This window comes from Theobroma umbraticum, unplaced genomic scaffold, assembly GCF_002168275.2.
Source record: "Theobroma umbraticum cultivar Fairchild unplaced genomic scaffold, ASM216827v3 scaffold_50.0, whole genome shotgun sequence".
Classification (NCBI taxonomy): domain Eukaryota; kingdom Viridiplantae; phylum Streptophyta; class Magnoliopsida; order Malvales; family Malvaceae; genus Theobroma; species Theobroma umbraticum.
In genome coordinates, this window is record NW_018397261.1 from 1,623,242 (window position 1) to 1,637,939 (window position 14,698).

The 14,698-nt window shown below is 30.4% G+C and overlaps 2 protein-coding genes and 2 non-coding genes across 4 annotated transcripts; 2 read left to right on the forward strand and 2 right to left on the reverse strand.

Annotated features, from left to right (window-relative positions):
- Positions 1 to 483: 483 nt before the first annotated feature.
- LOC110418808 (vesicle transport v-SNARE 13-like) lies at positions 484 to 3,288 on the reverse strand. Its single transcript, XM_021431648.2, has 6 exons — positions 3,156 to 3,288; positions 2,937 to 3,052; positions 2,134 to 2,192; positions 1,856 to 2,044; positions 981 to 1,151; positions 484 to 838 (listed from the first exon to the last, which is right to left on the reverse strand). Exons 2-6 carry the CDS (start codon positions 3,028 to 3,030, stop codon positions 686 to 688), a joined length of 666 nt encoding a protein of 221 aa, XP_021287323.1. The 5' UTR covers positions 3,031 to 3,052; positions 3,156 to 3,288; the 3' UTR covers positions 484 to 685.
- A 1,040-nt stretch (positions 3,289 to 4,328) lies between these two features.
- Positions 4,329 to 4,420, forward strand: LOC149527085 (small nucleolar RNA snoR8a). The gene has a single exon (XR_016351364.1). It is a non-coding gene; the product is annotated as a small nucleolar RNA snoR8a (small nucleolar RNA).
- A 212-nt stretch (positions 4,421 to 4,632) lies between these two features.
- Positions 4,633 to 4,725, reverse strand: LOC149527086 (small nucleolar RNA snoR8a). The gene has a single exon (XR_016351368.1). It is a non-coding gene; the product is annotated as a small nucleolar RNA snoR8a (small nucleolar RNA).
- Positions 4,726 to 11,331: 6,606 nt separating this feature from the next.
- LOC110417719 (Pentatricopeptide repeat (PPR) superfamily protein) lies at positions 11,332 to 14,695 on the forward strand. Its single transcript, XM_021430198.1, has 2 exons — positions 11,332 to 13,065; positions 13,924 to 14,695. Exon 1 carries the CDS (start codon positions 11,604 to 11,606, stop codon positions 13,059 to 13,061), a length of 1,458 nt encoding a protein of 485 aa, XP_021285873.1. The 5' UTR covers positions 11,332 to 11,603; the 3' UTR covers positions 13,062 to 13,065; positions 13,924 to 14,695.
- The last annotated feature ends 3 nt before the right edge of the window (positions 14,696 to 14,698 follow it).

A 14,698-nucleotide genomic window follows, 5' to 3' on the forward strand; every position in this document is an offset into this window, starting at 1 on the left:
ACTAAATGAATCAGTGAACGGATTTTCAGGACCATGTGCTGTTTGATTATGATAACTGGCAGGGGTGAAATTGTGTTTCGAATTACATTCTTACATTTGCGCTGATGTTGCCAGTGTCTGCTGATGTTGCCAGTGTCTGTTGAAAGGCTAAAGCATGCAACTGTGGAATGAAGCTGGGGAATGACTTGAACAAATGAATGACCATTAGATAACTAAACTAGGGGTGTAATCGGGTTCGGATGGCAACTAGAATTTCTCAAGTTAGGTCTTTCTTCAGTCCTACAAGTTAGGTTATCTTACCTAATCTGACCAGACTGAATTAAAATTAAGCAAATTGAGCCTTCTTACAATCTAGGCATAAAGCCTGGGATGCCTGAATTTTCCATGGTTTACATAGCTCATACAAAACGCTGGCAGATCATCATACAATAGAAATGCAAAATATCTCGTCTTAGCTATGTGATTTAAGTAAGAAGCACGGAAGACAAGAAAATAAGAGACTTTCATAATGAGGCATAAGGGTATTACATAACAAAGTTAAGGTGGAAGCTGTAGTGCAAGCCTTGGATGAACAAACAATAAGCAATTATGGCACGCAAAACTCAGAAATGGATGACATACATGCCTTTTCTTTGATATTACAAACATCGAAAAATTGGAGTTTTGAACCACCAAGGCCAGCACGCTAATGACTCAGCTTAAAATATAGGATAAATAGGATGGCAAGAACTAGGGCTGCAATTATGGAGCCAATTATCCATTTGTTCCTGCTCAACCTTCTTGACATGTTTGTCAGTATCTTTTTGCTCCTGCTAATGTTGTCATCTACTCCATGGAGCTGCAGAAGTAAGAAGCAAATTTGTTACATTTTCAGCTACATCTCGGCTGTTTGATTAGGGAAACAAAATTACCTACACACACACACACACTCTAAAGCCAGTGAACCCTATATGGAACCCAAGAATGGGTGAAAAGCATACTGTGTTATGCGCATGGAGAAGAGATTGGCGTTGTTGATGCAAATCCTGCAGGATTGAAACACCCAGCTCTTCTGTTTCCAGCATTGCTTTTCTGCTTTCTTTAATTCTCTCAGTAGATTGGTTTAATCCCTCTGTTGACATCAACAGTCTTCCTCTTTGATCAGCAGAGACCTATGCCATCATCCAACAATGAGTGTTGATAATAAAATGTTATTAAGATGTTTACCTTAAATTCAACAGGGAGAAAAGTTTATATGTTATTACCTACAGAGACCGGCATTCTCCCAGTTCAATAAGATGCAAAGCCAAAATGTTAACAGATTTATATAGTAACCTGTTTTTGCTTGTGCACATTTGCATATGTGGCAATGGATTTGCGTACACGTGTATACACAAGACTGCTAATACCTATTCCATGATTTCTTCCTCTAGAAACAGTTGCTAAACTAGGCTGTTATCAATCAGCAGTCTCAGAGACAAGTCACATTTAGGATGTAGCAGTACCAGACCCCCCAAACTTTTTAACCCTGAGTATTGAGTCAAAGTTCATTTTCCCTCTCACTTTGGCTTCATCAATCTATAAATTCTAGATTCAAATCTCAGCATCCTGTAAGCAGAACATCTCATATATTTAATGCACAAAAGCCTAAAAAACAGGCAACATAGTTTTTTCTATGGGCCTGGTTTTTGTCAAAGGGCAAATGAAAATTAATGGTGAACAATCAGATGAAGCTATAGGACATACAGGACATGCTTCACAAACATTGTTCTGATATAAGAAGGAAAAAGAGTTTCATGGTAGATGGTTGCTTAACTATACCAACATTAAGTTCAAAATGAAGGCACTTCAGAGAAAAGAAAGTAGTATCATTTACCATCCTTGCATCTGCCATTCCAGACCCCAACAACTCATCTCGGGCAGCCTGATCTGCATTACCTGAAGTAATTCTTTTAACTTCACTTTTCAAGTTGTTTAGATCATTTTTATATTCTCTTAATTTAGCAAGAAGTGTTGCCTTTATGCTTGGCTGCAAACTCCTTGCTTCAAGGTCCATTTTCCGAATCTGGAACAATTCAGACAAGGATCACATTACAAATCCAGGAATGTCGAAAGAAAAACAAACCTAGCTACAGAAAATGTCTTCTACATTACCAAAGCATCAGCATCATCCAATCCTGCTTTGATTTCAGTAAGTTTCTGCTTCTTCTGTTCTGTAAATCAAGAAAACAAGAAACTAAAGAAGTTACAGAATGTACAAAACAAATTACACAGTAGAAATATATTGATTATCTCCGAACAAATCTTTCTAGAATTAGTATACATATAAACACATGATACTACATATTAAGCATCAACGTCAAACAATTCATTCACAAAACCTGTGATTTGTGTTGGTTACAGTGTTAAATGCAATTTTTCTTTCCAATCCACCCAAAAAACCCAGGGAAACACTGAACCTAATACTTAAATAACCCTCAAATATCATTTTTTACTTTTACCAATTGAGCAAAAACCTAAGCATATAGAACTAAGACATATTTCATCTCATTTCCTTATTTGTCATCAGTATAATCAAAATCAACACACTGAGTTCAACGCGGATACTAATGTGAATGAAGAATCATAGAACCCTGTATGCCCAACTAATTTAAATTTCACTATTGTGCCGGTGTATATGTGTGTATATTGAAAGATCAAAAATAAAAGTGTTCAAATTTCTTGAAAACCAAAATTTATGATTTTACCTTTTAAAATTTCTAAAACAAATCAAATATAATTATGCTGTATTACAATTACAACCAAATCGACCAAGCAAATTCGAAATAGCAAAAGTAACAAAACCAACAACCAAATAGAGACTTGGGCTAATCCGCTACAAATTAAAACATCAAACACAAAATTTTGGGCCGATAAAGAAGGGATCAATGAGCAGAAATGCGACAGCGTTTCCTTACCTCCATCAAGAGCGCTGGCAGAGGTGCACTTGCGCGTCAAATTGGCGGAGAGCTCGCAGTACTGGCGCTCATAACCCTCGAACACCTGACTCATTTCGCCCCAATCTCTCGCAAACCTACATTCATCGCAATTCCTGTAATCTCAACCGATTGCAAAAAAACAATCTAGAAAACAAATACATAGGAAAACTAAATGTAAAAGATGGAAGATGTACGAACCAGAATGGCGCAGGAAGGATCACCGGAGAATGATCGGAGAAATGGAAGTGGACGAAATTTTCAATAGTATTATTGCAGAAAATGCAATATTGCAATTTCAGTTGGGAGGTCGCTAATGCCCTTGGTTTCCATTGGAATTTCCAGCATGCACGCCGTAAGCCGTACCATAGCTTACATATTTATATATAAAAATGAATATTTTTAAATACAAAATTTGAAGTAACGTTAAAATATTAAAATATTAAGTTATAAATTATTCAAAGCAATTAAAGTTAAAAAAATATTTGATCAAAATACCTACCAAGTTTTTGTACTCATATTTTATTTAATTAAATATCTATATTTAATATTGAAACAACTCTTAATTTTAAAAATTATTTTAATTTTGTTTTTCTTACGATATCCAATTTTATTGTTAAAGAGGAAGATATCGACACTGACATGGCACATTTTGATAATGTGACACTAATATAATAATGTGATAGTGCCATGTGATATTAACATACTGATGTATCTATGTCACGTGATAATATTGATGTGACAAATCAAAAAAAAATTAAAAAAAAAATTATTACATCGTTGGGATTAAATTAAATAAAAATCTATAATATAAGGATTAAATTGAACAAGATTAAATTATTTATGAACTAAATTAAAAAATATTTAAAAAATATAAATCGTTAAGTAAATGATACATATATGTTTGTTAATAAACTAAATATTTAAATGTAAAAGATTTATAATGCTAAGAAATATATATAAATAGGTTTTTACTTAATCTTTTTATTTCATAATAGTTACAATAATTTATTTATTTTACAAAAATTAAGTTTGAATTTCTTTTTTATAAAAAAAAATCTAATATTTTGTCTTGAATATAAACTTATAGAAAGATAGTATCATCATATAGACAAATCTTAAAAAGTCTTAGAATTAGGGTTGTATTTTTATAGTTATAAAAGGCAATAGCCACTCTTCTCTTTGACCACCTTTTAGTTTTTTAAGTTTTTCTCGTTAGAAGTTTAATTCATTGATTAATTTTTCTTTAATTCTTTTAATTTAAGGACTAAACAATTCTCTTATAACAACGTTTGTGCTTGTCTTAGCCTCATTGTTCTTGGTTTTTGTTTTTTGGGTTTTTCTTTTTTTAAAAAAATGAAAAAGGGAGATATAGAGTTAGCGATGCTTATAAAAATAATTCTTGTTCTGACTTACTCAATTTAGTTATGACAAACCTCTTATTACACTCATAGAATCTGAGCTACTTCACTTTTTTAATTTTTTGTTTATTTTTTATGTTTTTTTTGTTGAATATTTCAAGTTATATCTTTGAATGATACAAATATTTACAATTATATTTAACTCTATCAGCCATAAATATAATATTTAATTTAAGAAATTGCAACTTAAAAAGTATAACCTAAAATATCAAACAAAATAAAAACATAAAAAGTAGACAAAAAATTGAAAAGGTGAAGTAGCTTAGAATCTACGGGTATAATAAAAGGTCTATCATGCCCAAAGTAAGCAAATTTGAATGAGGAATTATTTTCATAATCATAGTTAACTCCATATCTCCATTCTTCATTTTTTAAAAAAAAATAAAATAAAATAAAAACAATGAGACTCAAACACACATAAACTCTATCATCATAAAGCTATTTGGCCTTTAAATTAAAAAAATTTAGAGAAAAAAATCAAAGTCAGAATCCATAAAAGTAATTCTGTTGTCATTGCCCAAATTTCGTAATAATTAATTGATGAATTAAACTTCTAATGAGAAAAACAAAGAACGGAGAAGAAGATTGAAGGGTGATCAAGAAGAAGAGTAGCTATTGCTTTTTATAACTGTAAAAATGAAACTTTAATTCTAAGCGTTTTTAAAGTTTGTGTAAATGACGATGTTGTTCTTTTATAAGTATATGTCGACGATAAAATATTATAATTTTATTTTTATAAAAAGAGAATTCAAACTTAATTTTTGTAAAATAGTTAATAGAATCAAATGATTAAGTAAGAAAATATTTATATATATATTTCTTAACACCATGAATCTTTTTTACTTAAATGTTTAGCTTATTAATAAGTATATGTATCATCTACTTAAAGATTTATATTTTTAAAATTTTTTTTAATTTAGTCCCTAAATATTTTAATTTTGTTCAATTTAATTCCTATACTATATATTTTTGTTCAATTTAGATCTTATGACATGACATAGATTTTTTTTAAATTTTTTTCTAGATTTGCTATATCAGCATTGCCATGTCATCACGTCAGTGCCATGTAGTAATACCACATCATCATGTTGGTGCCACATCAGCACTGACATTATCCCCTTTAATAGTAAGATCAGATGCCATTAGGGAGATGAATTAAATTGAAGCAATTTTAAAAATTAAAAAACTAAATTACTTCGATTTTAAGTACAAGAATTAACTTTAACAAAATACATGAATACATGGATTTATTGAGTATTTTGACCCCTATATATATATTATAAAGTAGTTAATTTTTTATCAAGTAAACTACTTGTAATAAAAATTAAAATAATTTTTAATGTAGAAGAATGTAAGAAAACATCTAAAGTGAATTAGTATTCGGCAAATCCTTGTTTCCTCTAAAATTAAAATGTAAGGAAAAAATAATGTTTGAGAAAAGGAAACAAGTTTAGTACAATTGCTTTTGAAACATTCTATATAATGGCAAAAAAAACTTCCTTTCCTCTTATTGTGTATATTTATAATCAAGATTTTGTCAATTTAGAGCACTTTGAAGACTAGTTAATATATAATTTACAAAAATATTTTGTATTCGATGTAATAATTAGTAGGTAACTTGATGATTTTCAATGCATTGAAAAAATATTACTTAATATAGTAATTTTTAAGAGTGCTTTTAAAAAAAATAAAATTAAATGCAGTAAAGTAAATATAGGATAAAACATGATATTAATATACTTAAATTTCAGAAAATACAAAGTAAGATAGAAGTACAATGAGTTGGTTTTTTTTTTCAATTTTTTACTACACATTTTTTTTATTTTAATACTAAGAGTTTAAAAATCTAGTAATTGAATATCAATAAATATTTATCATTTTGTTGGTTTTACAAAAATATTTTATTATTTTAGCATGTAAACTAATTATGTTATAGTTGTATTCATTTAAGCAAATTGCTGTTATCTATAACCTATACAAAAATAAGCACTTACCTTGCTTCATTCTAGTTAATTTTTGACCTTATCATGTTAGTCCTTTTCATCAGTCTGACTGTGATTAATTTTTAATGGGTTTTTTAATATAGAAAAACTATAATATGAAAATACGTCATGGTGATTAAACAAAAAGGTTTTCGCCCAAAAGACATACTCATCTCAATTTGATATCAAATTTCATATCTGTCAATACCATTAATGATTTTGGAATTCCCATACATATCAAGTCTATTTTAAATTCACCTTTGAATCCGTTCTACTTATTTCTCTTACAACCTAAACTGTTTGACTCGACCCTTTCTTTGTTTATTTTTTATTTGGCATTTGAGTTTTATTTTTACTACTCTATGGTTTAACATTTTGCTTTTGACTGTGTAGATTTGTACTACATGAATTGCTTTTGAAAAAGTTTATTCAGTTTCTTTCCTCGGAAATATCTTAATGTTCAAATAAATTAAAAAAGTTCTACTTTGAGAGATTTGATCTCTTTCATATAAATCATCCAATTTCTCTTCATCAAAGTTCTCGACAATGTCTATTTTTATTTTGTATATAATGATCCCTAATAAAAGAACTAGCTACTTCAGGAATCTATCTCTGTTTATATTTTTAATAAGATTTTTAGTGATTTTTTTCTTTATTTTAGTATAATAAAGATTTTTAATAAAAGCCTGTTTAACAACGTCCAAATTTGATCTAAAGAGCATCATAGACTTAAAGCTTAACAATAAGCCCACTAAGGTGATTAAAGAAAGCCATCTAAAATTCTTTGGGTAGTTGGGTTGTTAAATCAACTCGTTGCAAGTACTATAGTCCATTCTTCCATGGTTGGAAAAAGACCACCTACTTGGTTTTAAGATCACTGTCTTGAAATTTATGATTTATTTTTTTTAAAAAAAAAGATTTAGTCGAATTTATTAGTATTTTATTATTATTCCATTAAATGTGGACCAAACCATTTATACTTATATCTAAAATTTTCAATTACTTCTCCTAATCATTGCATTAATTATACTAATTGAAAGCTATTCAGTCATAGCTATCACTCTTTCTGTGTTTTAGTATCTTTCATTGTATTTTCAATGTTTTTAACAAGTTTTTTTTTTCTGTATGTGTGCATTTATGTTTTGAAAATTTGAATTAGTTACGTATCATTCAATGTTGTTTTTTTAATTTTTACTGTAGGTTGCAATTTCTTTCTTCATTCAATGGCATGCATTAAGCATAGAGTTGTGAAATTCATTATGATATTCAAAGCGAGCATTTATGTTATAACTTTATATTCTTCAATTGTTATTTTATTTAATAACTTTTATTATAAAATGTAATGTTCATAATTTTACCTTAATATGTTTGGCAGTTTATTACTGTGTTTATTGCTAGATCTCAAAGGTGGCACTCATTGCAATTTGTAAGTATCTTTATTTTCGTTTTCTTTTTTTATGGATGCTTTATAATTTTAAAGATAGTTTTGTATTACTGTTATTATTATAAAATATTCATAAAGTTTGTTTATTTTTGTTTGCTTTTTTTTTTATGCTTTACAATTTTAATGGTAGTTCTGTATTAGTGTTACAATCTATTCTATATTCTCAATATTAGTTTTCAACTTCGAATGTGTTTTATTCATGAATGCTGATCAATTCAAATACTTATTCTTTTCAGCAATCTTCTACTTCATTCTCTGCTTTACGAAGCAAGATTTTCTTGCAAATAATTGTAAAGTAACCACCCATTGCTTATTACTTATGTTTTTGTTTGGTTTACATCTATTATTTCATATTTCTCTACTTTTGTTGTTTTCCTTTTTATCAGATGCAATTCAGGTGATCAAATTGATATTTTGCTTGCGAATCTGCCTGATCTGTTTACATTGGTTGTGTATTATTATTTCTTTCATTGTTATGATTGTATTTGTAACTTTTTAAATATTTTATTTGCAAATCATTTTTGCTTTTTTTTAAATACTTATTTCTTTTGCGTGAATATATATTTCTTTGAATAGATTGAAAGGACCAAGTCTTGATTTGATGTGTCCTTTTTTTTTTTTAAACACTTTATTTGTTATCTTTTATAGTCTTTTGTTTTGACTGTTAGTGTGGATTTTGAGGTAAAACCATGGCTCATTCTTGCTTATGATTACCTGTATATATTTTCTTTTGGTTCTATTTTTCTAATGTGAATATGAAATTAATTAGATCTTTTGTTTTCATTGTTTCTTCTTATAATTAATGTCTTATACAAGTCAATTCGCTACAATTATTGTCTTGAAAAAAATTACTATAACTAATTAAACCACACACATTAACTCATTCTCAAATAAACTAACCATGAATATATAAAATGCATACCTTTGCTGACCTTTAGCTTTTCAAAAAATTAATTGTTGGATTTCTATTAACTACTTACATATCTGTGTTGCTCTTAATATGAGTTACAGCTTCTTTCAACCCGTAAGCTAATTATTGCTATTTAATTGCAATTTATCATTCATAGAGTAATAACATGTAAAGATTATTATGAGATCAGTGTATACAATTCTCTTAAATCTTAGACCTTAAACATGTTTATTTTCTTATTACTTTAAGAGTGTTGTTGTTTTCTTATATTTGTAAAAACAATTACACATTTGAATTGCATATAATTTTATTCTTTAACATTTATGTGAACTATAAAAGGTTGTTGTTTCAACAAAGTTTTAAGCACTACACTACTTAAAATTAACAGAGGCTGTTCTTGTGTGTTGGCGATTGTCTTTCCTACTATGTTTCTATTTTTTTTTTATTCACTTACGTGCTTAGCTTTACATAATTTTTGCAATCACAATTTATACCATTTATTATTATTTTCATTATAGTTTTTTTAGTAGAAAATAGAGTTATTGGGATTTTTTTATTTCTTTCACCTTTTATTCTTTACTTGATTGTGCAAAGTTTAAAGATCTTGGTAGCGTTGCGTTTGCAAGACTAGTTGGTATGTATAGTTTTTATTCAATTTTTTATCTACACAAGTATACATATTATAAAGATAGTATAATAATGAGTAGAGTGTCAATTTCATCGAGAATTGAATTAATTCTTACTTATAACTACTAAAATTGTAACACTTTAATCTTATCCAAACAATTAAATTTAAAATTAGTAAAAATTTGAATATTCAACATTTTTAAAATTAACATACATTTCTAGCACTTTTCATGAACGATTTATAGCTAAGATATCGATATTGAAGTTTTAAATAAATTAGATTCTTTTGCACATTTTGAGAGATGCAAAGAAACAGAAAGTCCTTTTTTATGGATGGTGAAATTCTACTACAGATGAATGTTAAAGTTTGTCTCTTTTAATTGTTCTTACATACACTTCATCAATGCTTGATGTAAGCTGTGTATTACTTATAGAATTTTAACATTTTTGCTTTGGTTCATGAGTTGTTGAGATAATTGCTTATGTTTCTTGGATTTATAAGATTAGGATTAGCGGCTTCATTTTTTAAATTGAAACTTAAAATGATGGATGCATGGCCATCTTAAAGAAATTCTTTTTATAGGAAAATCACGAAAATAATTGGTTGAAGATGATGGAAAATTGTAAGTAAAATATTCATGTATTTGCATATACATTCATGCAATATTTTCATTGAGAGATTTGATAAAAATTTCAAATAATATATAATACTCTTTAATTGTTCTGCCATTGTTTGCAAATTGGGCACACATTATACCAAAACCTTGATGGAAGTGCAACATTACTGAAACTTTTTGTTCATCTATAGTTAATATGAAATCTTGACATCTAATTGCCAGCTACATATTAAGATGACTCATTCTTTTGTTCGAGGTAGCATGTAATATTACACATTATAACTATATCTTTTTTGTATGTGCTTCGAATGTTGGCTGAATATAGAAGCACTACTTTATCCAACTACATATATTTTGTACCAACAACAATGACATCTTTGTGAAGCTTTACAAAAGCCTTATGCTGATTTCTACTTATAAGCACAACCTTTTGTACCTGATCTAACGATGATGGTATAAAATTATAAGTTATTATAATATTGCTTTACATTTTATGTTGATATCTATATATTTATGCATTATATTATGACCCTAAGTTATAATATTTTAAGACTTTTTACTACTAATTATATATTTTGTATATATAATTTTTAGTACATAGACTTGCTTTAGTCCTCATCTACAAAAATTTAATAAAATAAAAAAATGATAAATATAACTATTACAACATATATTATTATGTCCATGTGCGATGTACGGATATTTTTTAATAAGTTTTATTAGGTTAATATTTCAAATATATAAATATAAAATATACAGTGAGTTTTACAATATCTTCATGAAATTTGACTTTAATGTAAGGTTATTCAATGATGACAAAGTTATATCAATGCAAAATCACAACATTAACATATAGGAATATCATTTTGTGATAAACATATTAAAAATAAAAATATATTTTCTTCTCATAAATATAAAGTATAATAATTCAAAAAAATTTTAAATTATTTAACAAAATTCAAATAAGTTTTTATATTTTTATTTCGTTCAATCAATGCATTATATTTTTATTTTGAATAAAATAAATCTTTATATTCTTATGTCGAACCAAATATATCCTTATAATTAATTATTAATTCATTCATAATATTATTTGTAATTTTATATCAGGTGACACTGACTAGTTATGTTAATATATCATAATTGATGATAATGTAACATATTAATTTAGTACGATAACTTAACAATATGATATTTTTTACCCTCTACATCAATCCTATATCAATACTGACTAATAATAATTAATTAATTATTAATTGATTTAAAATAAAAATATAAGAGATTAATTAAACATAACAAAATTTATTTAAATTTTTAAAAATAATTTAAAGATTCATTTAAATATTATACCTAAACGCAAATACCTTGTACTCGTCCAAATTCCAAATGCAGAGAAAGGTTATCCGTAGTCCTCCTGTTTCCATGGCAAATATCCCATGGCTGTGTTCGACTCCGAGACACAAATGTCTCTCCTCCATATTCTTACGCTTATCAGGCTCCTACTTTTTCTTCCCTTGCAATTACATTACTGCATAAACTGCATTTCCAACGAAGGCAATACTTAATAACTCAATACTGTTTTCCCTATTTCGTGTAGAATACAAGTTTGATACTAGGCACACAACTCGTTTGATGAATTTCCTCAGATATGATGCATTTCTTGTTTCGACTAGAGCGGCACCCCTTTTTGACGCAAGTTATCACTACCCCGAAGCCAAAAAATCTTTTTCACTCTCCACATTCAACAATAACAACACCACCGGAATTTGAGGAGCTTTGTAAAGTTGTTTCGAGCTCAATGGGTGGTTTGGATGACTTGGAATCGAGTTTAAATCGGTTTAAGCTTTCCTTATCACCATTACTTGTTACTCAAGTTATAAATTCTTGCGAGAATGAAGCTCCCACTAGAAGGTTATTGAGATTTTTCTTGTGGTCAGTTAAGAATTTAAGTTCTAGTTTGGAAGATAAGGACTTCAACAATGTGGTTCGAGTGTTTGCGAAAAAGAAGGATCATACTGCAATGAGGATATTGGTTTCAGATATTAGGAATCAGGGTCGAGCAATGGAAAGCCAGACTTTTAGTGTTGTAGCTGAGATGTTGGTTAAATTAGGGAGAGAAGATGAGGCATTGGGTATATTCAAGAACTTGGAGAAGTTTAAGTGCCCACCAGATAGTTTCAGTTTGACTGCTATTGTTAATGCTTTATGTGCTAAAGGGCATGCTAGGAAAGCTGAAGGTGTAGTTTATCATCACAAAGATAAGATTGCCGGTGTTGAGCCTTGTATATATAGGAGTCTCCTTTATGGGTGGTCTGTGCAGGAGAATGTTAAGGAAGCGCGCAGGGTTATCAAGGAGATGAAGTCGGCTGGTATTGAGCTTGATTTGTGCTGCTATAACACATTCCTTAGGTGCCTTTGTGGGAAAAATGTTAAACATAATCCTTCTGGCCTTGTTCCTGAGGCTCTGAATGTGATGATGGAAATGAGGTCCCATAGAATTGCTCCAACATCAGTCATTTATAATATATTGCTTTCTTGTTTGGGAAGGACAAGGAGAGTGAAAGAATCATGTCAGATTCTGGAGTTGATGAAAAAGGCTGGTTGTGCGCCAGACTGGATCAGCTATTATCTTGTTGCTAGAGTATTGTACTTGACTGGGAGATTTGGCAAGGGTAATAAGATAGTGGATGAGATGATAGAACAGGGGCTGACTCCCGATCGTAAGTTCTACTATGATCTTATCGGTGTCCTTTGTGGAGTTGAGAGAGTGAATTTTGCTCTCGAGCTGTTTGAGCGGATGAAGAGAAGTTCATTGGGTGGGTATGGGCCAGTTTATGATGTCCTCATACCAAAACTTTGCAGGGGAGGGGACTTTGAGAAGGGTAGAGAGCTATGGGACGAGGCTGTGGCTACGGGTGTTAGTCTTTCCTGTTCAAGTGATGTGTTAGACCCCTCAATCACTGAAGTTTTCAAGCCAGCAAGAAAGGCGGAGAAAGTCGATCTCAAGGGCTGTACCATGGCCAAGAGTCCAGTAAAAAATAAGCAGAACACCATGAAGGGAAAGAAGTATAAGAAAATGAAGAAAAAGAAGTCATCTTCAAGATAAAATGGTAATAGACATCTTTCTGTTACAGCACCTTAGCACCTGTTGTTTCTAATAAGTGTCTTATTCTTGTAACTGACTTCACTGATAAGTAATCAGAAAAATGTTTCTATTTTTAACCAATTGGTGAGTTATTTCTTTACAGAATATTAAAGATGTTTTTTTTTTTTTAACAAATTGTGTTTGCTTTATGACAATCTGGCATCTCTAAGCTGCTTGTTTATCTCATTGGAGTTGGTGTGTCTGTCCATGTTCTTTAAAATCCTATTCTATAATAAAGAGCTTGCTTTTCAACAACCTGACATTACCGAGCTGCTCATTTATCTTTAAGTTATGTGTCTGCATGCCCTGTTAATATCTGTATCGGGCAATTTAAACTCCTGTCCAATCTATTAAATCATGTCATGTAAAGACATTGCCAAGTGTATTTAGTTACAGCAAAAAAGCTGGATTTTTGATGAGAGAAGTCGGCTTAACTGAACTTCTACTACTTTTGCTGTTCATTCTTACATAACCATTTGAAACGATGCCAAATTTGTAGCTTATAATTTTTAATTAACTCCATTTCATGGGTCTATATTACTTTATGGCTTGCTAGACTTTGTTAAGTTTTTTGTTTGTTCTCCATTGTCCTTAGAGATAACGGCACCATAATATTTGCCCAACTATGGGTGTAACTAAATTTGTTGGGATGTGCATATTACTGGATGATGCCATGCACTTTTAATGGGCTCTTCCTTGTCATTGTACACATAAATACATCACATGCCCTCCCTTATACAAGTTTGTGAATTACATCTTGTATGTTAAACCTTTTTTTCCTCATTGTGATTTAACCAGTTCCAGAAATTTTGGAATTCTGCAGCTGGTAGAAAAAGAAGCAAGATACAGAAGACAATTCAATATGCTTGAAGCACACTTCCAAAAACTTGTGGCTTGTGTCAGGTGCAGTTTGCAGAAAAAGTGCATGTGGCAGCAAGCAAACCATTGGAAGTCATGGGTACAATGCATTTGGATTCAGAATGGGCAGTCTCACTTCAGCATAGTTGGAAATGATGGGTCTGGAGTCAACACAGTGTTTGGGGACTTAATTAATGAGGGAGGGGGCAGTGACCATGAGTGAGTGAGTCAGTGAGAGGTAAAGCTGGGTACAAGCAAGCACCATTTTGCACATGGGCACATGGAACAGGGACTCAAGGCAGCAGTTGAGATTGGCTCCTGCCCAACATGCCCCCACCCTCCACCACCGTCACTCACGTGGCATGTCCAGGCAATGGCAATGCCACAGACGACGGTGAATGTTTTGGAACGTGCAAACCACGCTCTCTTAGGTAGCGTGGTGGCAGTTGTTGGTAATACGCACAAGAAAAAAGAGGATGAAGGACACCAGCTTTGTTGGGGACAAGTTGGATCCTCAAAATCAACGCGTCGAAACTTAGCTGTGCAGTGCAAAAAATCAGTCCGCCAACACCGGGAAGGTCCATTTTGACAGCCCCCGTTGGGAGGCACTTAATTTTAGGATTAAGACCCAAACTTGCTTACAGTTTTGCTTTTACCTTTTCAATGTGCTGCTGATTTTACATTTTTTTGTTTTACAATAAATAACTTAACAAATTCCCTGTCCAATATTACTTAGAAAT